Source organism: Poecile atricapillus, chromosome 2 (assembly GCF_030490865.1).
Source record: "Poecile atricapillus isolate bPoeAtr1 chromosome 2, bPoeAtr1.hap1, whole genome shotgun sequence".
NCBI classification, from domain to species: Eukaryota; Metazoa; Chordata; class Aves; order Passeriformes; family Paridae; genus Poecile; species Poecile atricapillus.
The window spans coordinates 114,502,106-114,530,078 of NC_081250.1; the positions used below are offsets into that span (position 1 = coordinate 114,502,106).

Genomic DNA, 27,973 nt, shown 5'->3' on the forward strand with positions numbered 1-27,973 from the left:
AAACTGCAGCAACTATTAAACAGAGGTCCATCCAAAGATCAGTACCAGAAAATTTTATTTTTGGATTTGAGTAACAAAAATAAGGCATGAATAGAACAGATGCATTTTTGGATCTAGTTGTTGCGCTCCATCTTTCACTGGGCAAAAGAAACACTTCTTTTTACCATGGGAGAGAAAGATGAAGGCTGCCACTCAGGTATCATCAAGAGAAATAGCATTTTATTTCAACTCCTACTTGGATACACCTGCATCACAGAAAGTGCAACCACAGTTCTGGTTCTTTTAGTAAAGTCCAGATATAATCTGGTGACTATAGAAAGACAATTACTAAATTTTCTCAAAAGGTATTTCTTTTCTAAGTGTCACAATCAGACACGAAGATTAAAGGACACACAGTCTGAGGAAGGTTATGCAAACCAACTGGTGCCTGCCCTGTATATATAAGCTGTGAACAGCTGTGGAAATTTAGGTCTACTTGGCATCCAATTTGCTGTCATTTTTAACACAATTTTTTGGACTTGTTCTTTTAGAAAGATTCCTAAACAAAACACTCTACTTGATAGTAAACATCTGTAATTGGTTTGTTGTCCTCAACAACTTGAAAAAAAATTAATTTTATAACTTCTAGTAACTCTTAGGAAGCAATCCTGCCAATAGACCTACACATAGACTAAAAATTAACCCATGCTGCTAGCAGAAAAAAATGTTTTCTAAAGGGCATTAGTATAAGTTGTGTTAAAATGTTTACATATAAAAAGCTATGCAAGAAATTTTAAATGCTAAGCAATTTTCTGCCTAAAAAAATAGTTGGTAACACAGCTTCTATTTTAATTTTTTTTTTTTTTCCCTTCAGCAGAAAAGCCACACTTTCTTGCATAAGCTGACTGGAAAAGGTTGCTGTATAAAGTACTAACCAAACACTTCTTGTCTCTCAAAGTTCAGGTGTCATCATACTATTTCCAACTCATTTGTTATAGTTGCCACCATCGCATAAAAAACATTCAACATAGAAAAACTTGTTTTTCCTTTACATTCAAGGAATTTATTCACCAGGAGCTGTGCATACTCTTCCCATTCCCTCATGAATAATTTATACAGTGCCAAAAAAGACCACCTCAGCCCCAAACTCCAACAAATTAAGTAATATAAAATTAGATATAATGAAAGAATTTAATCTTTTCTAAAGATTTTGACATGTTTTCCCTTGAAAACACATTTGCAAATATTTCTAAACATACACTGTTAAAAAGCAGACTCTAAAAAAGCAGCATTTATATTACTTCTCATATGGAAAAGATCATAACTTTTATAATTTATTCCCACTTGCAGGTCTATGATTGACACCAGATACCCTACATCTCAGAAATCATTTCATGAACAAAATCAATGCCATTTAAATGAAGGGAGTATAGTATTCCCTCCCCAGCCAGCTTAATGTAATGAATTGGTTAGCTGGTGTTATTAGGATAGCCTACAACACAACGCCTTTGCTTATTTACAAAGTCTAAACCCAAGTTGGTTGTCAAGCACATTAAACAAGACTGAACACTCAAATCAGATTTAACCACTATTTTAAGACAGTCTTAGAAATAATGCCTTACTGATAGAATGTAAAATACATGCTTTGGGCAATAAAATATATTGCATTGATCAAAGCTGGTTACATAAACAAGCTTAACCAACCACTGCAAAAGAGGTCATCATATCCACTAATAAATATCCAAACCCCGTGACTGCAAATTTAGTCCTAGTCCAGAAAGAGCACAAACAAACTAGAGAGTTAATTAACTGTGTTTTAGTTAACAGCTGAGTTTAATGTTATGATGAACTTATATACCTTTCTGCTTGCAAAGCAAAGTGAACAGAGCAGAGAGAAACAAATTTCATTCTAACAACTGAGCAAATGTGGAGAGGCAAAATACACACAGAAGGAGCGTGTATATTTCAGACCACAAAAAATACAGTACATTACTCACACAGTTAGAAAAAAACAAGACAGTTACAAAATGTTTAACTGGTAAAAGTTTAATGTCAACTTACTTATAAAAATGAAAAAATATTTTAAAATTCACCATACAATTGAGCAACCTGGCCCTACTGACTACCAGCTATAGGAAGGCATTTAAGGAAATGATGGTTGTGTCAAAACAAAGGCTAACTTGAGGCATGTATGCTGTTTTGAAATAAAAGAAAAACCAAAAAACCCTCTCATTTGCAGGAAGCTAGATGCTTAGCCTAATTTTTAAAGCTAATTACAAAATCCTCGTTCATACTGGTCCAGATGTCTTGACAACTTCTTCTTCTAACAGAACTGTCAAAAGAAAAGAATTTTTTATGAGATCTTCATACAGCTTAGTTCTAAATCTTTGCAAGACGAAAGAGAAATACAACACCATATTTAGGATATGGAAATTACTAATTAAAGCATTTTCTTATATTTTAACCATTCCTTCAGGCATCTGTATACACACACTGCTGCAACTGCCACCTTACAAAAGGTTTTAAGGACAAACATACTTTTGCAGGTAGTGCAAGCAATTCCATCAAACAATTTCTAAGCTTTATATATTATTTAGGTATCTCAGAGCACATATTTGAACAATACTCAGCAATAAGCTATGTAAACCAAGATGCATAAAATATTTTTTTATGTGGCAGTCTTAATGTATACTGTGGCATGGACCTACAGAGCTGCAGTGTTCTTAACACAGAAAAATAAGAGAATGAGGTTATCATGCTTCCTATGGCATGCAATCACACCTTAACCTGTAAATTTTACAGGCCTTCAAGTAAACAAGTGTTTCTCCATTTTATTCAACTACCAGTGTTTCTAAGAAAACTTTATAGATTCCTGTTTCCTGAACTTGAAAAAGAGATTCAATTAAGTTATCAATGCCCTACACTTATCCTGGCACAGGAATACAGCAGCAGTCATCTCTCTGTTTTTATTGCTTCCTCTTTTCAGAATAGCAAAAAAACAGAGAAAACAATAACAACAAAAGGTCTAAAAAAGGCCTTTTACACTCACCAAAGCAGAGATTAAAACCAGTTAAAAGAACTTTGGGTAAAGAAAGCAAAAACACAGTGATTTGCTTGTCACCACGTTGTATGGCAAAGCAGTAATGTAACTAAATGTTGCAAGGACAAAGTCCTGACTTCTCCCCTCCTTTGGCACCAACCTGCTTGAGAGATCTCACACCTTCAGTCAAAAATACATTTCTAATTTAAAGCTATTTTGCAATCTCTACTTGCAATATCATTAATGGGTTAAGAAGTAACTAAAAGCGAACAGAAAATGGTTTGTCACATTTACTGTAAACCCAAATTAACCACAGAGGCTGGCTGCCTGCTATCAAATATGCAGAGCAGTCTAACAGTCTTACCTTCCATCTGTTTCCACATTCATTACAGACAACAAACGTTGTCATGGGTTCATCAGCACTGCGGGTTTGAACCTTTGGCAAAGGCAAGAGCCAGAGCGGAAAAGGAAAATTAGTATCTTCAATTTTTGTTAGTGTGTGTTCAATGTAACTGTTTAAATCAAAGTTTAGCATTAAGGAAACAAATTTGCATAAAAATACAAGTTAACTTTATGTATCAACTGAAACTGGGCTTTTTGCCTCCCTATGAAGCCATTATAAACTCAGATTTTGAGAGATTTAGTAGCACTAAAATACCAATTTCTGCATTGAAACTGTGCACATATTTCTAGGAGCAGATTCTGCACTAAAAGTACAATGTCCAGTACACCTTCACATACATTTACTGATGCAAAGGTTTAAAAGTCTCATGATTGAAAAACAGCTTGCTATTTAAAGCATTTGATAAATATAAAATATAAATGCAGCTGATCCTATGATGGAAATTACATTCCCTGAAGCACTGTTAAACAAATTAAAGCACCCTTTCTGTGGCTGTAGGAATGACTGTAAGTCAGGGTCTAGTGTTGGTCAAATGGCACATTAAATATATGTAAAAAATATACATGTGTATGTATGTATATATAATTTTCTGCTATTTAGTCCCTCTGTAAAAATAAGCTTATGCACATTAAAAACAGCATCTCTCCTCCACATAAAACCCTTATCAATATGATGTATTAAGAAGAGTTAGCAAAAACTCAGCACTGCAAAGAAACTGAAGTTTCAATCTATACAGATACTCGGCTTCGATCTACATAAAATTTTTGGCAAATAAATACAACAAACTTGCTTTACATAAGCACAACTAAGCAGATCCAGCTATCTTCACATTTTGTCATTTGTCAGCGTTTCGTTAAAAGCTCATTTTGCAATACTAATTTTTTCTCTATCTTTATATAGGACTTAAGGTTTGAAAAAGGAAAACTAAGAGTCTGAATAATCACGCACCTGGGTGTATGTACAGTTCTTCTTTTTGCACTTGCCACATGTAAACAGATCAGTTTGGGTACCTCCTGTTTTAGCCATCTGGTGCTCTCTGATGGCTTCTTTGGTCAGATTTTTGCGCATTTCTTTCAGCTCATCACTTGCCATTTCCTATAAAGGACAAAGAGCATACAGAGTTTACTAGAGAGTTTTAGCTATAAAACAAGTTACCACAGTGTGAGCCAATACAATTTTTTATTTAGAATCCATGAACAACAACTCTGTTAAAGAGCAATGTAATTCTACACATTTTTAATTTTACAAGACTTAAGCTGGGATATTTCACAGCACAGAAGCTACGAGAAGTTAAAAATGTTCTCCTTTTTAACACAGATAGGAAAAAAAAGTACAACGTCAAACATCTAGAAACATTTCTATGTAAATACACTTCTGAAGTTCAGAAACTTAAGCAAGGCAAGACAGAGGACTTAAAAGTTCTCCAAAGAGGCAAAAAAAGACGCTCGCCCTAGGTCAGATCCTTGGATAATTACCTCATTGACCTACATAACATTTATTATAGAAAAAAATTTACATTATTTTGACTACTTCCATATTTGTACTGATAAATACAGTACAGCCATAATTTAACATATGTCATCAGAAATCATATAAACTTAGTTTCTAAACACTAACCAAATAGTTCAGAATCACCCATTTTATTTTTCTCTTAAAATAGTCTTAGTGCACAAGATCCCCAGAAGGTCTAGCAATCAAGTGTGCACAGAAAAACCAATTTGTTACATTTTTCTTCAATACAATTTTATTCACCATCCCATGTAGGTGTGGAATGAAAATCTTGTATCAATGCCTCACTTCAGAAGTAATCTTAACACTAAGGGGGTTTTAGCCATTGACATTTTAATCCAAAACATTCATCACTGCACTGGACAAGACAAAACATATGTTTGTGCATATGTACATAAACATGTAGAACAAAGAAAACGAAAATACATACTGAAGGTAAAACTTGCTTTTTTTAAACACATTCTTTCACCAGCCTCTGTTTGCCTTAACCTTTATGTGAAACTATAGTTAATAAAAAAGCCAACCAACAAAAAAAACCCACCACAACTTTCTTTTGGAATAAAGTTAGTCAAGATTTTCACTAGCTGACCATAACTAATTCCCCTCAGTCTCCAAGATACTCCTTTACACCTCATGTGAGGGGGCAGAACCTAACACACAGAAGCAGAACTACAGAACTGAAAGAAGATGTTAACAAGATGCGTCTTCATTTTCCTCTCCCATAAAATCTATTTCTTCATTTGACTTTCTAAATCTATTTTGACTTGTAAAGACAATTTCATGCCCTTTACCCCAACACAGCCCTGTAATTCAGATTCTGCAAGCCAGAAAAAAGCCACAGTCTTTCAGAACTACGGGCAGCTTACACAAATTACTTTTGTGGCTAATTAACACAGGCCAGGATGTAAGACCAAGAGGGAAATAGTTCAAGACCTGTGCTTTACTTACCTCTGCTGTCATTTTGGCAAACTTGTCAGGAGGAATGTTTCCACATAATACATTTTTCCTTAGGTTAGGGTTCTTTGCATCCTTGAGATTTGCTATCCTACTTCGTACCCTATTTTTGTATTTCATATCAGTGTTTTTTAATTCTTGAAAAATAGGTGCTTTAGAATTAAGGAACAAAACATGGATAAGTAAAATAGAGCAAAACATTAACAAGTAAAACAGAGAATTAGAAAAGATTCATTCTGGGGGGCAAGTTCTGAATCAGTGTACTCCTCCACTGTCCATCAAGTTCTCCCCCCACCCCAACCAAGAGCTACTTTCCTGTTCAATACAGCAGAATTCACAACCTTCTGAAGCCTAATCATAGTTTAACACAGGCTCAGTGAAATATGAATTTTTGGGCAGTAAGATCTCAACTGTAATTGTGAAAAGTCACCCATAAGTTTGTGTCCAGTTTATTGACCTCATCCTGAGAATTAATTCAATTCTGAACCAAATATTCAAACAATGACAGCTCACTAACACTTTTTTCTTTTGTTAAAAAAAGAAGCCCAGATGTCTGTTCTAGAATTGTTCAAACACACCACTCTTTTTAAAATTGCAAATTCATTTAGAAATAAACATGTAGAAAATTAAATAAAAACACTAGAAAATGACTGTTAACAAGAAAAGATTTTTAAATAGTGTAGAAGAGCCCAGCATTTTATGTAAGAATGCTTCAGTAAGATATAATATTGCTGCTACAAGGAAAACATATTGAGCTGAAAAGAACCCACTCATACTCACCTACATGCATTCCTACATATTTTAAGGCAAATCATTTAGGTTGGGCTGGTTTTTTAAACACTAAATTTATGTACTGATGTGTTGAACACAGTGCCATTTTTGTTTCATATGAAATACAAAAACATTCAATATATAGATCAAGTTAATTAATTTGGAAATTACTGTTTTTTAAAAACACTCCTGCTCTAGAGCACACAGATATACAACAAAGGATATCTTCTTCAATCTGAGAACCCAGCTCTTCTTCATCAGCACCAATAGCAATGTAATCATCTGAGGAAAACAAATGATAAAATATTAGCAACCTGACACTCTGTATTCTATATACCTGAGGATCCCTATAGTTCCAGAACTCTGAAATTCAGCAAATTATAAAACACCTTTTTATATATGTAATTTTAATTTACTGTGTACTTAAACTTTCAAAATTTATTACTTGGAAGAACACAAATAAGTGAAAGAAGCAGAACAGAAGTTTAAGAGTTAAAAACACTTGAAAACCAAAAAAGTCTGACACCTAACTGTAAACACAAATAGAAACAAAAAACATTGCTATACAGAAAAATCTAAAATATTCCAAAAGGGTTGGCATCTCTCCCATCTCCACAGCCTGTGCACAGAACAGGCTATTATAAAAGGAAAACATTTTATATTGTGTTTAATCAATTGTTTTAGTCCACACAATACAAGAATAAGCAAATAAATGTTTTGCATGCATGGGAGAGAAAGATTTCATTAGGAACATAGTAATTAAATAACAAACAATCTTATTAGATTTTTTTTTTAACTGCAAAGCAGAGACGTGTCATAAAACATGTAAATTAGAAGAAATAGACCACAGCAGTCTTGAAGGCAATACAACACTTGAACTAAAATGTCTCAAGATAACTTCTTACTGTTTCTGACCAAAACACTTCCTCACAAGAAATCTACCTTTCCAAGACAGATTAAGAACAAATTACATATAATGTTTGCTTCCTCGTTTCAATATGGGTGTATCTCAGTGAGTAATCCAAATATCATTTGTCCTTTGATCTCATACCAAAGGCCACAAAATAAAAAAATAACCTTATTTTGATATGGAACATCAGTTTATATGTGCTGCAAAAAGCAACATAGCAAAAAAGTATTCTGGAAAACTATCTGAAATGAAGACTATACAGAATTATGGATACTAAGATGCTATGATACTAGGACGTGACTGCTCCCAAAAGAAGTCTATGAACTATATATCCAGATGACAACAAATTAATGGTCTTTAGTCAGCTTTGCTTATTGTCTATACCTGAATTTATATGAATGAAAAGAAAGAATAAAGGAGTGAAGAGAGTAAACACAGATGATTCAGAAGTCTACTTACAGTGGGCCAAGTTAAACTAAGATATGAACAGAGAAACAGGAGCTGGGTTATAATTTTGATAAAGAGAAAAATGCACCAGAAAAAAAATCAGATAATTCTGAAAAGTCTAGCTTTCAATTTGCTCCTTATCTAGCAAATAATTCAATTTGCCAGTTTAAAGACACCCAAGCGTACATGAGAGATAAAAAGAAAAAACCCCCAACAGTCAAGGAATTTACGATACCCAAAAGGCATTGAGGTTAAGAGCAATGCAAGACTCTCTTATTGCATCTTGCTGAAACGTCAAGAACAAATCAAAATAGATAGGCAGCCTTCAAAAACGAAAATCTGAAGGTTCTCAGGACCTCTGGTGTAAGAAAGGCAGTCTTGTATATAGTCACACCCTCTCAGTCAAAAAGACTGAGACAAAAAAATAGCAGCCTCTACAAAAAGATTTAAATGAAGAATTAAGGAGGCAATAACATTCCTGAAAAGAAGATCCCCTATTGGCAAGGTATCAGATGAACTGAGCCACAAAATGTCCTGAATTAGCAGCAATAAAAATGCATTTTGAAACATTCCCATGCTGTCAAGGTTACTCATTACTTACAGCTTGGGTGAACTGGTTTATGGGTCTACACACAAATGGACACAAACAGGGTTTAGTCTACCCTACAGGGCAGGAGAAAAAGTAGAGTGTGAAACACAAAAACAGTGAAGAAGGAAATAGTTAAACTTGAAAAGATAGTCTACAAAGCTCACCTCCTGTTCTGAGAGCTGCAGAGAGCATTTCTCTACATTTCACTCTTACAGAGTCTGAAGTGCTTGGTGCCCGGGGAAAAGAAGGGATGAAAGAATTTGAGGGAGCACTACCCTCCTCCTTCCTGCTGCTGGAATTGCTACTTGAACTGCTAAAGAAAGGCAAAATGAAAACCAATATTAATGTTTTTTCCCCTTCTCCAAATAACTTTGTTTCTGGGCAAAATACGGGTCTTTTGCTACATCCATTTGATGGCATTCGAAAATAAGAACACAGGCCACCTTTTTAAAGTTATTTATAGCTCTAGAGTCAATACAATTTTTAAAGTGTCTTTATACTTTTCACAAGGGTACTCCACACAATAGAGACATAGCAGGTATTTCATTCCATTATGTGGCACATAAGCTTTAATTCTCAGTTCTTTACATTAACATGAAAGCTTTTTTTCCTCCCACGGAACTTTACTTTATAAAACAGTGACGATACATCACACCAACATTCACTCTGCAGCAAATGCCTTGCATTCAATCTGCTTACTGTATTGAAGGGGTGCCATGGTCACACCCCTCCCCCCCCTCAATTTATGTAGTTTTGCAAACTGTAAACCAAATTTTCAGCTTCCACCTGGACATACAGTTAGAGGTTAAGCTTCAGTTTTAAAATGGCTGCTGAACAGAGATCACTAAACTCAGAAATGTATAGAAGAAATGGGCTTGCAAATACTCTTTTGTAAATGTTCTTCATCTCCTGCAGTGGCATTAATGTAGGCTTTTTTTCTGGTAACATATTTTGTGTTTACCAAAAAAAAGTGCAATGTTTATTAAACATAAAAGCTAACATACAGAAGAAGCATATGCAATTACCACAAAGCAGAGGCTGAAAGTCGTTTTACAGTTCTCAAAGCTGGGTGCTAGTACTGAGAGAGGACAGAGTATTTGACAGACCCAACAGATGGAATAAACAATAAACTTGTCTGGCCATATCTTGACCTATGTCTTTCTTTTTTTTTCACGTCAACAGTAGCACAGTTTATTTCCCCAACAACACACTGTTTCTTGTACAGCTCTGCCTTTCAGAAAAGAATATGGCAGCTGTCTGTAATATGACAAACTTGGACCAAACAGTTTAATGTCAATTTAAACTGAGTGGGATTATTTGCACAGCCAATAAGAATTAAGCACCTTTCTTCTCTGGCTTCAGGGCTGTTTTGTGAGGAAGATGCAGGCTCCTTTTTCTTTTCTTCAGAATCTTTATCAGTTGAAGGTCCATCTGGAAATACAAAACATGAGAAACTCTCTTCTACCCAGAAATAGTAACTGATTTAAAGCAGTGGTAAAATATCATGATTTCTCCTGAATCACTTGGAAATGCTATCAGCTCCCACTCTCTGCTTTGACCTTCTCTCGCAGTACAGCCTTCCACTTCCCAACACCCTCCCAACGCAGGAAATGGAAAACATGACAACACTTCAGGATCCTTCGAGTCAAGTCCAGCATCTGCTTAAACTGGTAGTGAAAACATGATGGAAACAGACTTCCATAATTTATTTTTTCCAACACTCCTGCATTAGGTAGACAGTAATTTCCTAGGTATTGCATCAAGTCTCTGGAATTTGTCTTCCGTGCTTCATATACTTAAGTTCCTACTACATACATGCCATTCTTTTTAATTATATTGTGTAAGACACCATTGCTGGCAAAATATAAAGTAATTTTCATATTTTTGAATGAGTTTTCCAGACACACAGACAGTATCTTCTGTGATCGCACTTAAATTATTTGCCTCAGTATTTAAATATATTTGAATGTGCAATTCCCATAAAGGTTATATTTCACTACGATTTTGTAACGAATAAAGACAAAAGTCTTTATGGAAAAGAGCAATCACAACATTTAACTCCAGCACAGCAAGAATGCATACACCCTTCTATTGTAAAGAGGATTTCAGAGTGGCTAAATTGAGTGCCTGCTTTGATTTGTTCTCTAGAAAGGCTGGCTCTCTGCTGCCTACAGAGAAAACCTAGTGAGATTGGCATCACTGAGTGACAGATTTCGTGAATTCCTCTTTCTGAGCCCTTATAAAGCTGCTATTACACTTCTAAATTTGTAGACTGTATTATTGGAATAAGAATATATTACAAACTTTAAAATTAATTAAAAGCAGAACAAGAAAAGGAGGGAAATCTGTTAAGGCTCAGTCTTGCCAACAAAGATGTCCTGAACTAAACATGTAAATCCTTGTTTAAGCATCTATAAGCATCCTTACTTCCGGAGGAACCCCGTACCTGTGCTTCTCAGAGGAACTTGGTTGTATGTAACACACAAATTTGGGTCTCCTCAAACACTGAGCTTTTAATTTTATAGAGTAGAAAATAACTGTACTGGCTTTCTTTTTATAGGAACAATAAACTGAACGTGATTCTGATCCTTTCCTTAACCTGTGAGTTAAGGAATTCATCTAATCAAATACCTCTTTATTAAAAAAAACATCATAAAAAGAGAGTAGAGACAGCACTACTGGATCAGACCAGGCACCAATCTACTATTCTGTCTCCAGCTGCACCTATAAAGAGATACACACAAAATAGAACAGGAACCAGAAAAGCACAAGATACTTCTCCAGAGTATTCCCCCAGCCTTCAAGAGCTCGCCTATTGTTTGCAATGTTGTATTCAATCCTTGATGAATTTTGTTTAAGAAAAGGAAGATAATTAAACACAGATGATGCACTCAGGCTGACTGTCTTTAATAAGCTGAAGATGTTATTTAAAGAATTCCTAATAAAGATACCAATTTAATAAAATAATTTAACTAAGAAAGCAAACAAGACTATAAACCGAATGGATCACATGAGTTCTCTGCTATGACAACTAAAGTGCACTAAGAGAAAGAAAACAACTCCCATTTTTAACATGCATACCAACTCTCTCTATGGCAACAACTGATTACATGATATAATCTTTAGAGATGCTCCAAATATGCACGCAATCTCATTTTACTTCATAATGTTTTAAGTACATGCTCATTTTTGTCAGAGGCTTTAAGACAAACCAGTAGATCAAACAGGTATCTTGGGGTACAGCTCACGTCTGCAAAGCAGGACCTCTGCTTCAGCCTCTTTACCTACACTTTCTTTTCTGGCACACAAGCTGTCAAATTCAGGTCTGACCTGTGTATCTCCTGTTTATTATGCAGCATATACACCACAGTGGTATAGCTGGCACACAGATCTCTTTTATCAAACACTTCCATTTAGCCCAGCACCATTTCACCACGGGCAGGCACCTGCCAACACCTGCCAATATCCCAATAGCTTCTTTCCCTTATGGAGGGCAGGGTATAGACAAGGCACACAGATAAAAGCACAGCTCCTCCTATAGCTGCAGAGCAGTCAATGCAAGGATGTCTCAAACCAAGGTCAGGCTTGAGCAGCTGAGACTGGACATCTTCAGCAAGTATGTCTTCAAAACTACAGCTTCTTTAATCACTTACGAGTTTATAGATATTTTTGCTTAAGCTAGTTTCAGAATGCTGAAAATAAAGTTAATATTATCCTAAGTGCTTAAGTTGCTCTTACGGATCATAAATTGGAAAGCACTAGAAAAGAAGCTTTCCATCTTTAAACTCATGTATCTTGTTTTATTGAAATACTGTATTGACAAAAGAACAGAGTGCAATTAACAGCCTGCTAGGCAGCATTTCATCTATCCTCTGGGGAAAGAAAAATTATCCTTGACAAATTAAAAGCCCCTACTAATTATCTTATTTTACATTCAATGACCAGACTCTAACAGAAAGGAAGAAATGGGAACTATGAACAACCACAGAAATTCTAACAAAGTAAGGTGGAAAAAATGGCCCTTCTGTGAAATGCCTTTAAAAATTCCAATGTGATTCACCTCCGGAAGTCTACAGAACATTATAAATATTTATATAATATAAACTACAAGTTGTGCAGTTCCTCTTTGCACCCCATACAGCTGTTCAAACTTACGAATTTGTGCTTCAGAAACAAATGGAAACTGTCACCAATTTTAGGACTGAAAATTGTAACTTGGTGGTTTTAGCTACTGCATCTTCAGGTGGCCATTAGAAAAAACTCAAAGCTTTGTTTTTTTATAAGAGAAGCTAATTTATATTAACACTTCTTCTTTAAAATACAAAGAACCTGGTAGTAACAAGAACAGACTATAAGCCACTGGAATAAAACATTCAAAGTTCAACAGCTGCTCTGCAGTTTCTACTTGGACTTGCAATTAATTTGAAAGATACTTGAAGCTTCTCCAAAAAAAATTTCTCCGGGGTCAAATAAGACAGAACAGTAGTTTGTGCTATCAAACAAAAAAATTTTAATGTAGTAAAATATAGCCAGATAACATAATTTATCTGAATGTTAGAGGCCATTAATAGCTTTCTCCTTAATTTTTCTAACTGTATTATAAGCCAACACTAGACATTTGCTAGTAATAAGAAAAATAAAAAATATAAATATGTAATATTATTAATTTATAAATCTAATCTCAAATTAAGAAAAATATTAAAGTAAAAATTTTTTCCAGAAACGTTAATGAAAGGTGGCTAGTTATTATCTGGAAGCACATGAAAATTTAATTTAGCGGGATACTGTGCGTTGCCTACTCAGAAATCACCACCAGGACTTGGAAAGTTTCCTGAGTATTTGGTTTAGATAAGTTAAAGTAAAGAGATAAGAGAACAGGTATCAAATTACACAGTTATTAATTTAACAACGACCTTCACATTCAGTAATTATTTAGGCTTCATTTTCCAGACTCTGACCAAATAATCTTGTGATGCACAAGCAGCTACACTTGTCAGCAATTCCTCTACAAGATGTACTAAGGCATGAAGGTAAGTTCATTAAAGTTTCTTCTCAGTAGTAGCACTGGAAGGAGGAATATATAAAAATCCGTATATAAACAACCAAATTATGAACTGTTTGCTATTTTTAAGGATTTTTTTATCATCAGTGACAAAAGACCATGATACACAGACTTATTCACTACATGTGTTTTTCTTTTATATAGTATAATGCATTGTGCATTGTTATCTCTCTGCTGATTAGCTTAACAAATCAAGACCTATTAACAGTACATGAACAGTTCCAAATATACACTTGACAGCAGGTGATTTCTACAGCTCATACCAGATATGAAAATGAAACTACTGAAATTGTTTTTGCACTTGATTCTGCTTGATGTCTTACAAAGACATGTACTCTTCTTATCAACAGTAAATAATATTTGTAAGTGCTATTACACTCTAATTTAAGAACTTGCTTTGCCAGGAACATTTCTTTTTTGGCAAAGCCAGTAAGTTGAGATGTCCTTGAACAACTTCACTTATGACAGCATTAACATACCTGTAAGATAGTCCTAGATTGCACCTGCTGGCTGCAGGAGAATCAAATCCACGTTTGAAATAACAAAGGATTTTGTGAGCAAAGTAATACTAGTAAAATACTTCTGTGATGCCAGATTAGCATTATTAACACCTAAACACTCTTTTAAAATAAAATTACTCAGGCATGTCCTTCTTTGAAATAGGCATTTCAAAATGTTTGTGGCCTTACTTTTAGTTTTCAATACTGGCAACAGATGCTCACTTAGTTTTAAGAATATTGTGCTGTCATTCTGCATTTTTAGTTCAGTAAATAAAGTTACTATATAAAGTTTACTTAGAGGACGAAAGTTTACTTAGAGGTCTGGACATTCTTTTTCACTGTATACTCTTCAGTTCAGCACGTAATTATTTATTATGAGAGTTATATTCCTTAAAGGATTTTTGTTGGTTTTCTAACACAAAAAACACTCCTGACAACCTAAATGAGTGTGCATAGGTTAATTATCTGCACAGCATACTCTGTATACTCAGCTACTTGGCAAAACAATTATTTGTAAATCCAATGTTATAACTGAGCAGCATTTTATTTGGAGAGCTGAATTTAGCTCCTTATGCAAATCTCTGCTGTGTAGTTTAACTTTCAGAAAGTATCTGAAAGGGACCTTGCAATGTGGCTTCAGACAATGGTCACAAGCCCCCTGCTGCACAGCTTCCAACCCCTCCAATAAAACATTGGTAACCTGGGAAGGCCCGAGTCAAGCCACAAAGAACTGGTGATTCACAACTCAGTTTGATTTGTTCTCATGTTTCCCGTGCATTCCTAAAGACTAAAATTTGATAGCATTGAACTGAAACATTTCATGCAGCCTGAACAGTCAACAATTCTTGCCTAAATTCAAAATGTCATTTATAAAAATAACTCACAAAGACTTCAGAGCTCTGAGTACAATGCTTGGTACGATTAACAGCTGTCCGCTTCTGCTGCCATCTTTGCTCCATACCATTTTACATGCACTATAAACAGCATAATCGAAATTGATTTCTCAAGCAGCCCAACATACGGTATTTCGTATTCTTCCAAGAAAGTCAAAACTAATGATAAAACAGAATAAGAGTACTTTGTAAGATTCCCACCCATACTTATACCCTATCTTTCACAGCTATGAAACTTTACGTTCTAATGAGTTACTGAGCAGCGATAAAGAGGCAAAACATTTATTTTACTGTGCCTTATTATCGGATCTACATTACAGCCACGGAAAATTTTTCTACCTAAGTTTTGAATGTAAGCAGTGCTATATTTTCAGGATTAACTTGACTTTACATAGTAAGTGCATTACCACAACTGTACTAGAGCTAGCACAATAATTTACACACAACAATATGTTCTGTAACAAAAATTACCACATGAATGAAGGTCACATACCCACTGCCTCAAGAAGTATTCAGTTCTGATAAATAACAAATATTTATTATTTGCTTTCCAGCTCCTTACATGTTTGACATCACCTCATGCAAAAAAGCCTTAGGTAGAGTCTCCCAACTGTGTTAAAAAAATCTGATTATAGCAAGCTAGGAAAGGAGAAGGTCCACCTTGCCCCAGTTGTTTGTTACTTGTACAATCCCTGTGCAGGAAACAGTAACTGCAAACAGGTTGGACCGAAAAGTGATAGTTGAAATTTAAGCCAGAAGGAATGAAAAAAACAATTAGTTTTTAAGTGGTCAGTTCCCGGCTCTGGTCTTCTGGATAGCCATTCCAGCATTAGTTGTAACACAAGAGGGAGCAAAGAGGCTCCTGTGCAGAAGGGAAGTCAGGACTCCTCCTTTGCACAGCAGCCTACACCCAGATAGACCTGCCGTGACCTTCTGGCACCACATTCTCACCCAGACGTCTACAGCATGGAAATCCTCCAGGAAGGAGTGACACTCCCCATGTGTCACAATGTTTGAACACTCAAACACCAGTAAACTTTACATAATAACATATTAATACAATTTTGACTGACTTAAGGTACTCAAGTGTTAAAAAAACAAGACAATTATTTTTAGTTTCTCAACAAACAAATGGCAAATTGTTTAGTCAAAGGGCAGTGATAGCCAGGCAGATTTCCCACTCCCCAAAGAGAGCAGCATCTAAGCATACTCCCAATGAGAATTCTGTTGGAAATGAGAGTATCTCCTCTGCTATGTTGTCTAAGTTAAGCTGCAGTATTAAAATTTTGAACTTCCAAGAAAAAAAAAATAACTCTCACCAAATGTTGATAGGGTTTTGTTTTTAAAACTTAGACTAATAAATTTTAATAACTTGAGAGCTGTATCACTCAGTCTAGCAGCTACTTTTAGAAAAAGTACTTAAAGTAACTGATGCTAATATGCAAGTAAATTTCTCTACTTACATACCTTACCACTTTTACATACTGATATAATAAAGCCAGACTTCTACATTTAAATTTGAAAATAGAAAGTTTATTATTTTCACTATTTGCCAGTTAATTCTGATTAGATTCTACACTAAGATCCTGACAGGCATTTATTTTTGCTATAAAGGTCATCATGAATTTAAAGGTATTTTACCAGCATGTCTAGTATAATCTAATTTTAACTACTAAAACTAACATTATTAGTAGGTAGGTTGAAAGTCTTTAATGTAGCTTAAAAAGATTTGCCACAGAGGCTATTGTTTCTCACGAGAGCATCAAAGTTTAAAATTCTGACAAATTGTCCACAGACAGAGTATCTTCTATGTCATTTACAAGACAGTAATAATTTATCTGATAAAACACTTCACAGATAAAAATGAGGCTGAGTTCAAATGGTAGGGGACTCACACTCTCCTGGTATTTGGCATATTTTTCCAGATAGAATGGTAAATACCTAAATCATAATGTAAAGTGTTTTCTATTTTAAAATTTTAGCTTCAAAAATCTTAATTTATCTAAACTTACATACAAAGAAACAAAACAGAGTGCACCACAGTGCATGAACAAAAATATCTGGACACATTTTGAGATTTAGGTGTTTTCAGATATATTAACTACTACCAAATACCCTTGAATAAAATCCTAACAGAAAGGTTTTAAGTGGATTAATTATTTTAAGGGAAATTAAACAAAAGGTATTAGGTCACTAATTAATAAGCTGTTTAAAATGATGAAGGTTTTATAAAGTGCAGCTCTGTTTCTCTCTACCTGTAAGTTCTAGCAGATTTCAACATAATTTTTACTGGTTTTTTTTCTCTTCACAAATCACTTCATAACCAAACTTCAAAGCCTCCACATTCTCACATGAGATTTAACACCAGTTCTTCAGAGTACTTGTTGTATTTGACAAAGAAAATAATCAAGAAGAGGTCTGTTAATGCCTAGTGCTGCAGTACAGTCACTCCAGCTCAACTTCAGGTAATGAGACTTCAGAAATGAATCATGTCAGAGAAGCTGATTTCCTACTGCCTGCCAGCCCAAATAAAATCCATTAACTGTTTCTCTACACACACTCTCTCGGTAATGGCCTGCTGACAGTCAAAGAGTAAAAAAACCAATTTCACCAGTGCAGGAAATTTTAACATTCACATAAATACACAAATATGTATAAAGCAAGGCAGGGTCGATGATGAGCTCCAAGGCTACACAGTTAAAACATGCAAGAGCAGGGACATTTCTGTTGCCATACCTAACAGCTTCTTCCAAGACTTGATAAGAGATTTTGCTAAAGACGTAACCTCTTCATCTGTGCTTTGCTTGCGTATTGCATTCACTGACATTCCAATTCTGGTAGACTGCAAAAGAAATAGAAATGTACATTATCACAAGTGACATGAAGACAATTTAACAAATAAGCATATATAAATTTGTACTTTGACATTAACTTTTACAGTACCTTTTTTCTTCTGTGGTGTGTTTGTTTCCTTTTTTCTTGTGATTATCAGGAAAAAATACTGCAAGTCTTTATAAAAATTATTTTAATAACATGGACATCTTAAAAATATTACTGTCTGTCTTCAGCACAAAAGTTTGGGGATGGGTGGACAGTGATGGTGGGCACAAGGGTTAAGAACTGTATTTATATTTTGGCATTATAAGAAGCTTGCTAACTTCTTCACTGACATCATACTCTTAGAATTCCCATTTAGTGGCTGTGGAAAAAGCTGTAATACCAGCTGGGAGAAAGCTTGTTTTAGGTACCTAAAAATTTTGGTGACACTGAGATTCTTTAGAATCCTTAGCACAGAGAGCTCTGACTTTAGATAGAAGCAGAACTCTCTGTGTTTCAGATTTTAAAGAATGAGCTATTCTATCAGAAAAGGCCAAGACAAGCTTTAAGTCTTTGCCACTACTGCCACCTACAGAGTGATTATGAGAGTGACAATTCATGCCTTTCAAGACTCAAAAAATGAGGACATAAATTAAGTGCAACAGTAACATTTTAGAAGTTTTATGGGTAATGTGTTCATGTATCAAGGAGAAAATTTCCACCCTTTTAGCTTCACAATAGGAGAAAAGCATTTAACAATACAAAGGATTTTATTATCTTTTTGTATTTTGACTGAGTAAATATAAATTACTCAATTTTGCAATAGATCGTCATAAACTTCCTTCTTCTTAAAAGGAAAATTTAAATCTTTGTAACTTGCTAAAAATGGAAATTACTTCTTACAACCCAAACAACACTTTCTGAGGCACCATGGATGTGCTAAATGACTGGAAACAAATAATCCGTAGCTATTTCAGCCAAGGAAACACATCAAATAACCTCAGGCCTGAGCATCAGGTCTAAACACATATTTTGAATTAAAGAAAACAGATGGTTACTTACATGCAACTAAAGTGTTCCATGATGGACTCTGCTCACTCACATTAACGGTACTGGCCATTTCTCTTGATATTTTGAATACTAAAAGCTCAACATTACTTTCAGACAATAAAGAATAACATGTCCTTGAAAATCCATAAAATACCACATCTAGATGTAAAAAAATTATCTACCAAAAAACCCAACCATCAATTAATACCTGGGCACAATGACAGCCTATGCTTATCAGCAAAGGGAAGACACACAAACTTACAGACTTACTTAGCTAAGTAAAATCCAAAAAACTCAAGTAAAACTCAAAACTAACTAGAGAAGTTTCTTCTTCTGATCACACAAGACTGGGAACTGTCTGAACTGCCAGCTTTCTTAAAGCAGTATATAAAAACAACTCATTTGTTTGCTTTTATAGAGCACTGGATCAAGACTTCAACTTCCTACCTCAAGAGAGGAAGTAATGATCTACTAATTTTTCTGCCTGCTAACTGGCACAGGTAGTCACAAAAGATCAGTGCTATATTCTCAAAATGACTATGTTTTACTGGCAAATCAGCTGACAGTATTTGAAATTTCCTTAGTCTTCCTGTCTGTAGAACTGTTCCTGTGATTGCCATTTTTAAGTGAAAAACTCCAGTATTTTCATTCTTCCTCACTTTAAATTCTAGAGCACTTTTCATCTGCTTTCAGAGTAAAGACAATCAAAGACAGCATAAGACAGCTATTTTCACCCTGAAGCATTGAAACTGTGGCCAGCAGCCCTCAGTAGGTGCAAACAGCACTGAGCATAAGTAATCTATGACTGAACCCAAAGCAGAGCACACAGTGGCAACAGGTGTTCTCTAAACCAGAAAAAAAGCAAAAATGTAAGGAACACAGCTGGGGAGGAAGAGCAACCACTGAAGCAAGCAGAGGTGCTACCAACTTTAAATTCTAAGTGCATGAGGGTAGAGAATTGGTGAGCACTTGGACCAAAGCAGAGCCAAACCAACCACGGGAGAATAACCACCTCTGGGTTCCCAGGTCTCCACAGCTTTCTTGCCAGTGAACTAGCCTGAAGCCATTAACAAGGGCTGCACATCACAGCCTAGCTCTGCACATGTGTGTGTAATTTCCTGTAAAACCTGTTTGTTAAAATAAAGCCTGACTGTCTCACTGTTTAGCTGTGCACTAACCACAATTAGCACCAGGGACACAATGCCTTTAATGCCATCAAGCTGCTAAACAGATTTGCAAGTCAGACCACCGGATAAATTGTGTGAGGAAGCCTACTGGCTCACTGCCTAGCTGAGCAAGGATCAGCTTGCTTACATAAAACTCATCAGATGTAACACAGTGGTATTGCCTGTAATCACTTCAGCTTTCTGTGAAAATACATGTGGCAAGAAAAACAAAAGTCACCAGCACAAGTCCAGACTACTAATATGCACCTTCCTATTGCACATACCTGTAAAACTAGTCAGAGGACCTCATCATTTCAGGCTGCAGTAGCAGTGGTATTACACAGAAATAACAGCTAGCAGAGCTTTTCTTGATGTAGCCAGCTTTCAAAACTTCTTAAAAATGGGTATGGAAGTATGCTTTTCATTTATGTTCTGCATTTCATCAATTCAAACACATTTCTCAGAAGTCTTGATCTACACAGAGGAAGATAGTGCCTCCACTAACTCATGATCATCACCCTTCTTGACAGTGGCACACTAATGATCCATGGCCAGAGCAATGAGTAAGATTACTTCGCATTTCAACTCTTACTCCAAGTCTACAATTGCTTCAAAAAAAAAAGTAAATTTGAGTCCAAATATGTTGCTAAATCCAAGCTTATGCAGCGGAACTGTTTTGAATACAGCAATGGATATTTATGAAAAGATTCCTAACTAAGGTACAGTCAATGCACTTTGCAAGAATATCCCAGAGTACTCGAATTTCCAGAACACTTGAAGAGAGATTTTTAATTCCAAAGGCAGAGGAACATCATTATACTTATGCAAAATATAATTTGCATTAAGACTTGCAAAAAGAAACTCCAAAGAATCAGGTTAACCAGAGGGGTTTCCTTGGTTTTGCTCTTGCTTTGTGTGGGGTATTTTTTCTGTGGGGCTTTGAGTTTGTTTTCTTTTTAAAGAAGAAGGTTGAACATAGGCGACAAAGTATCAGAGTTGTACTAGCATTCATGCATAAAAGTTCCTGTTGTCTGTCAGAAATAGTATCAGTAATAACTTACTAAGTACATTCTGCAAGTATATAGGACACATGAATCAAAAATGTCACTGCTTCTGACACCTTTAAAATTTGAACTTTATAGCTAATTCTTTATCTGTGACCATTAACTGCCCCTTAAAAAAAGTTCCTTTTCGGTCTCCTCCAATTTAAACGGCTACTACAGCAAATCAGGTCACAGATTTAACTCTTGACATTTTAAAATTTGCACAGATAGGAAATTTCTGGCTAGTTTGAAACAAAAGTTGCTCACTGATGAATTACAGGACAAGCTCTAAAACTTGACATGTAAGGAAAGTTGACCAAGTTTATCTTTTGAAAGAATTTACAAATAATATATGAAATATTGTTAAAGATGTAAATCTAAACAACATTAGTGAGAGCATCTGTGCAACTGGGAGAGATTGTACCCCTCCATCTCCAGCCCAGGAGAGTAAAAGAGGAATATAATTACTTTAAGAAATACATTCCTCAGAGTGATGGAGGGGGGATGTGGAGTGTGTGTCAAATAACACTTGCCTAAAAGGTATCAACTATGTTTCTCCTCACAAGGCAAAACCAGAACTAACTACATAAGAAAAGATGGTTTCAGCTGTAATCAGGTGCATTCTTTTTCAGGAGGAAGGAAACACATCACATTTGTGTTAGAGTTAAAATGTAAGATTCTATGTCTGGTAAATTTGTAAGCAGCTCTTCTCCTTTGTCCATGACAAAATTCACTACTCTCAATCAGAAAAATAAGCTCTAAGAGTTTTCTACAGGAAAAAAACACTCATTAGAAGTGTCCTAAATCAGGTGAAGTGAGACTAGATTACCACCGATACTTCCAAGGACTTTGGACCTAGGAATCTACTTTAAAAGTGTAACCTTCTTTCAAATCTGCTGGCTCCACCTTCATTACAGAGTTAACATTTGCAACATAACAACAATGAGAAAATCATACCTGTAGTAACTCAAGGGTCATGGGAATATTCTTAAGCTCCTTCAATAGATCAAGAGCTCCAGCCTAAAAAAAAGAAAGAAAATAAAGAAGTTAACTTAGCAATCAGGAACTTCAAATATAGTATCAACAATAAAGTCTGCCTTCAGGGTCACACACACTGGGTTCAAACCACAAGTTCTCAATTTATCCACAGAACATAAAAAAGGAATGTTCCACTTCACACACTCTAAACATTAACAGGCCTTAACTTGGAAATCAAAATATTCACTCAAAGACTAGGGGAGTTTTAGCCCATGTAACTCAAATGACAGTCAAAGCATTCTGTCAAGTACTATTTAACCCACACATCTTCAAGGGTGCTTCACTTAACAGCGTCAAACAACAGCAGCAATCTTCAGTTCAGAACAACCACATCAGTTTTAGCACAAGAACTTGGAATTGAGAAGCTCTGCACAGCCCATCAATAGTGCACATATATATATAGAACACACACAGACATCATCCTTAACTGTATTTGTGGTGATGTAGTAAAGCCACACGTTGTGGGTTTTTCTTTTTTCCCTGCTAAGACTGTTAGGAAAGGTACTAATTAATTCTGTGTAAGCATCTTTCTAGATAGATGATTCAAGTTCAGAGATTGTACTATTAGATGTTATAAAAGTCTATAGCCAGCTACTCTAGCAATTCATTCCTTAGCAATATAGGCCTTACTTTAAAAAAGTTTGCATAAATGTGAGCTCTGTAATTCTCTTTAACCTCTCCAACCCTGATGATTTATGAACTCTACTTCAGCAAAGCTCTGCACCATCCACTTCTGACTGCACACGTGGGCTGTCAGCCTACACAAACCTCCCAAAGGCTGAGATGATTTGGCTGTTATTCAAGTGCACGTGGTGCTGAACCTGGAAGCTATAAACAGAAGGGAGGCAACAACTACCTGTGCATCCAAGAGGCCATTCGTTTTACTCAGGCTTAGCTCATTACCTTTTCTTTTTTTTTTCTTTTTAATTCATGAGGTTTAGAAATAAATCCTACAAAATTTCCATTTGCAAATCTGTGGAATTTGATTCACTTTTCTTTTCTTACCTCTCAACTCATCCTGTGTTATTTTGCATTTTTCTTGCTTTTGAATTCTCCCTCATCAAATTCTAATATAACACCTGTTGCAAGGAAACTTAAAATATTCTGCTGCGTCTGCAGTCTTACACCTTTATCACTAAAGATAAAATAACCATCGGGAGGTTGAGAAAGATAGAAGTGGAACTTCGGTGTCGCATCCAAAAACCCTCAGCTTTGGACACCTTCAAATATCTGCTACAACCTTTGTCTTTCAAACACTTATGATCCAAAGAAGCCTCCAAACCCAAACATTTCACCAAATACCACCTTACACAAATTCAATTAACGTATAAAGCTAAAGTTTTACTATTTTGCCATGACAGCAAAAGCCTCATTTAACTTTTATTCATGATATACAAAACTTCTCTAGTTCTAACCACAGAATTTTAGTAGCAATGACACAAGACTGAGAAATGTCTTCAGGTGCTAAATTGAGTTGGCATACTAAACCATCTTTCTCTCAACAACCATAAGTGTGGTTTCTTCTGTGCAAACACAGATCTAAATAAGTTGATTATTTTCACTGCTACAAAACAAAATCAAATTCAAGAAAATTTTCTTAGCCAAAACTAATGACAAAAGTCAATGTGCCATTTTGAAAAATATAATCCAATTAAGACTTACCTCCAAACCAATTAAACTATTAACACACTGTATACAGCATGCAATTTCAAAATAAACACAGCTTACTGTTGTCTGCAAATTCAGTGAAAGTAACACTGTAATGCAAAATAACACTCTCTTCATCTCATCTTAGAAATACAGTTTAGTCAAACTCTCTTTGAGTGTTATATCCTTCCAAACTGCACATGTGAAAACAAATTATTCCCCGAGTAAATGTTTTCCAATACTAGCAACTTAATACACAGCAGGTTAACAAACCATGCAATAATTTAAAAAAAACAAAAACAGAAAGCAAACAAAAACACAAAAAAAATCCCACAAACAAGAACAGCAACAAAAAAACCCCAAAAAATCAAAAACCCCACAAACAAAAATCAAAAACAAAAAAGCCAAACTCAACAAAAAAAAAACAAGTTAACAGATGTTATCTACATTTTATGCTGGTTCCTGTATCAAAGTACAAAAATTGATAATGCACTAATCCTTTCTGAGCCTTCACTTCTCTAAACATACTGTGCACCAAGAATTAGATGCTTTAAAGTTAAATTTAAATTTGCTTTAAACTCATACCAACTGAACAGTTTTTCATAATCACTTTTCTTAGCAAAAAGTCAAATGCTCTCTGTATCCCAAAACTAGTGTGGAAGTTGCACAGTATAACTTGTAATTACTTTTCTCCCAATGTAAGACTTCTGTGTTCAAAAAAAAACCCAACCATTAAGACCATTATTATAAACCTTCTTTTAAAGGCATTTCTATAATTTTATAGAAAATGAAAGGCAATGTCCCATTCTCCTAGGCTAGCTGACTTTCAATTTACTTTGTCACTTCAATTAATCAAAGTAATTTTCATACAGATCCAGTAGATTACTCCTCTCAGCTTCTTTCAGTTGGTCAGATCACAACAGCACAGAATGGTGTTTTATAGTCATATTTTAAACCTGAGCTTCAGGCAATAGAAAATGGAGTACATTTTTGAAGACAGCAGAGCTATCCAGTTATAATTCTGTTCTACTTGAAGAAGTATACATTTAATAACAGACTATTTTATTTTCTTCTCTAAGCTTACTCAAGCATTCTTGATTTCTTTAATCCATGGGTGCAACCTTAGTGTTCATACCTATTCATTACAGCAGCTTAATGAAAGAGAGGTGTACTTACATACAACAGAAGCTCAAAGGAAGGCACTACAGGTTTTAATCCAATCACAGTTCTGAAGGAGGAGTAGTATCTATTTCAGTTTGAAGCAACAGCAGAAATACATATCGCACAGTGCATTGAATACTAAATCATATTATTTCCTCCTTCAAAACAAAAGAACTACATATATCATTTCACTAACATAGTTATGAAATCTGCACAGCTACAATTAAATTCTTAGTCAAGGCAAATCACCAAGAATCTGACTCAGAAAGAGTGTCTGCATGGACTGTCCTTTTAACTCATCAAAAGAAATGCCACAGAGTGCTGTGCCACAAGCCAGAGTCACCTTTGTATGAGAGATCAAACATTTCTTGTCATCTGACTCTTGACAGCTTCAGAACCAGCAAGTATCAAAGCTTTTTTTTTCTTTCTTTTATTATTAATGCATCTCATCAAAACATTCTCATTCAAAGACATAGACCAAATACCTGTTCCTGATGAGTAAAAATGGAGAAAGGAACACAAGAGGTTGTCAAGAGCATCATTATTCAGTGTGCACTTGTGTAAGAATGCATTTCTCAATAATTCTTCATCCTTGTGAGACAATAAGATGCCTCTTCATACAGAGTACCTTAATAACTTTGCTAAAGTTAGCATTTTAACTGCAGGGCAAAATTAAGTAGCAAAACACTTTGTGCAATTAAAGAAATACCTTGTAAATGACAAAGACTAGTAAGAAAACACAGAGACATTTCCTGGTTTGAATGCTAACGTACATAGTCTCCTCCGACACAGCTAAGGGCTTTTATCATGCTACACACATGTGCTTTGGAACTGTCAGATCTCCACTCTTGGCCACAGTGGCACTTCACTGAGAAAACATCAACCCAACAATGGAGCCACTTGTGAGTAGTAAGGAGCTGGAATGAAGGAGCTCCATCTCAACACAGTACCAAAGCCCAACGCCTTTGGTGCTCCCACATTCTCACTCCTCTGATACAAATGAAAATGAAGGTCCAGCTCTGGCTCCATCCAGGCACAGCCTGGCCCAGCTGTGCCTGCTGTGTTCAGCCACATCAGACCTACACTGACCCCAAGGAAGTCACTACACGGCTCCCCAGAGCTTGGAAAGTTAATTATGTTACACATGCTAGTGTGAATACATCTTCCCAGCTACTGTTAGAAGTTTTATCCAAACTCCTAAGCCTCTCAGATCACAGAGAAGTGATGGTGGCTCTGTGGTCACCTGCAGCATCCCTGGTATGGCTACTCCCTGGGACCAACATCATTCTCATACTACCTGAGAGCTATTGTTTTGTTTCTGTTATCAGAAGTTTTCCAAATAATATTAGGCTGGTTGCCCTTTATCATTCTCACGATCATGATAATTAAGTATTTCAGTCAGTAAGTTTTCACCCTTTCAACACCTTGTATGAAAGAGCCACTACTTCAGTTTTAGAGACAGTGAAACAGCACATGTTTTTGTGCTTAAACACATGAAGAATACAAATAAAAAAACAAAGAGGGGAAAAATAATGGAATTGATAAATGCCAGTCATGAAATATTCTTTCCTCTAGACAAGGGTCTTGCCACCACAATGTATCATTTGAGAGTTCAAATATATCAGAGCTAAACCATGACATATTATGGAAACTCAGAGATTGAAACATGGCATGTGTGCACTTACAATGAATTTTTTGTATTCTGAACAAATCTCATTGGTTTAATACAATGAGTATTTCTATAAACATGCAAATATTATTAATAATGCTCTTTATACTGTCCAGTATTAAGCAATAACAAAACTACTTCTATAAAGTGGATTTCCACAGTGTTGAGTTCTGAACTATTAGTGATACTAAGCTTTTAATGCACTGTCATAACATGCAGAAAAAACCCCTTAGCTTTATGTATATAATGGTACCTTGTAGGAAGAACAACGATCACATTTACAAGCAAAAATTTCCAGAGAATAACAATGTGCCCACCCGATAAAGTAGTAGTAAACAGAGTTTACAACCTACTTATATGCTATTTAATGTATAACCATGATCAGTTATCTGGCTGTTGCTCTACACTCCAATTTTACTTACTTTGATGTGTTTGTAGGCAAGGTACAAACACCATATGTTATCTGAGTTCTGTACGAAGGGCATACATGGCAATAACACTTGAGTTAAGACAACCGAATCCTATATAATTATATTCTTCCTCCGTTCTGAGGCACAAGTTATTCTCCAGATTAATAAATACAATTAGAAGTGTTGCAGGTTAAAGACAAGAAAAGAAAAGACACAAGGCTGACATTCCTCATCTGTTTATGAAGTTTACCCACTCAACTCCGGCCCTGCCGCAGCTGGGTTTGGGCTCTTCACTCCTATCTTAGCTTTTACATCCCACCACAAACTCCAGCCTTCAGACCTACAAGCGACAAGCCCCCAGCACAGGGGGCCATCTCCGCAGGCGTTCTCCTCGGGGTGACAGGTTTTCCCCTGCGCAAGGCCAGCACCGCGGTTTCAGCCAGCAGGAAACGGAGAGCGCAGCCGCTCCCAGCCAGGGCCGCTGCCCGGGCGGGAATCTCCTCTCGGCCGAAGGCGCTCCTGCCGAGGAGCAGAACCGGCTGCCGGCCCCCCTCCTCTGGCGGGGCCGGGGCGAGGCGCCGCAGCCCCGCGGGGCGGCGAGGGAAGCGCTGAGGCCGCCGGGCAGCGCGGGGAAACGCGGCGGCGGGAAGGGACAGGCCCCGCGCCCGCGGGAAGGAGGGAGCGCGGGGCCGGCCGGGGCCGCGCCGGGGCCCGCGGCACCGCCGCCAATCCGCCTCCCGCCCCGTCCCGTCCCGGCGCTCACCGCGTTCTTCTTCTGCACCATCTTGTCCATCTTCTTGGCGATGCGGATGATCTCGTCCTCCGTGGCCATGGCGGCGGCGGCCCGGGCGGCGCCAGGCAGCGCGGATCGAGCGCCGGCCGCGGGAGCCAGGCAGCGCTGCCGCTCGCCGAGAG

General features: G+C 36.3%; 1 protein-coding gene across 6 annotated transcripts; it reads right to left on the reverse strand.

Annotated features, from left to right (window-relative positions):
* Positions 1-37: 37 nt before the first annotated feature.
* On the reverse strand, positions 38-27,973 carry TCEA1 (transcription elongation factor A1). 6 transcript variants are annotated; one of them, XM_058832425.1, is made up of 10 exons: positions 27,822-27,972; positions 22,091-22,153; positions 17,794-17,899; positions 9,946-10,033; positions 8,767-8,912; positions 6,882-6,938; positions 5,880-6,034; positions 4,371-4,517; positions 3,384-3,455; positions 38-2,311 (listed from the first exon to the last, which is right to left on the reverse strand). In XM_058832425.1, the coding sequence occupies exons 1-10, from the start codon at positions 27,888-27,890 to the stop codon at positions 2,303-2,305; spliced, it is 912 nt and encodes a 303-aa protein (XP_058688408.1). In that variant the 5' UTR covers positions 27,891-27,972; the 3' UTR covers positions 38-2,302. The 6 variants fall into 6 exon arrangements, with proteins under 6 accessions (XP_058688408.1, XP_058688407.1, XP_058688409.1 ...); XM_058832424.1 differs by having other exon boundaries at positions 8,767-8,915; XM_058832426.1 differs by lacking the exon at positions 27,822-27,972 and adding an exon at positions 27,283-27,462 and having other exon boundaries at positions 8,767-8,915.

What these genes read in the sequence shown, in the direction of transcription:
- TCEA1 (XM_058832421.1), bottom strand. Translation starts at nt 27,890, where the DNA reads ATGGCCACGGAGGACGAGATCATCCGCATCGCCAAGAAGATGGACAAG. An exon ending in TGACCCTTGAGTTACTACAG is followed by an intron (nt 17,900 to 22,090) that starts GTATGATTTTCT and finishes TTTCTTTTGCAG; the next exon opens with TCTACCAGAATTGGAATGTC. An exon ending in TTGCCAAAATGACAGCAGAG is followed by an intron (nt 4,518 to 5,879) that starts GTAAGTAAAGCA and finishes TGTCCTTTATAG; the next exon opens with GAAATGGCAAGTGATGAGCT.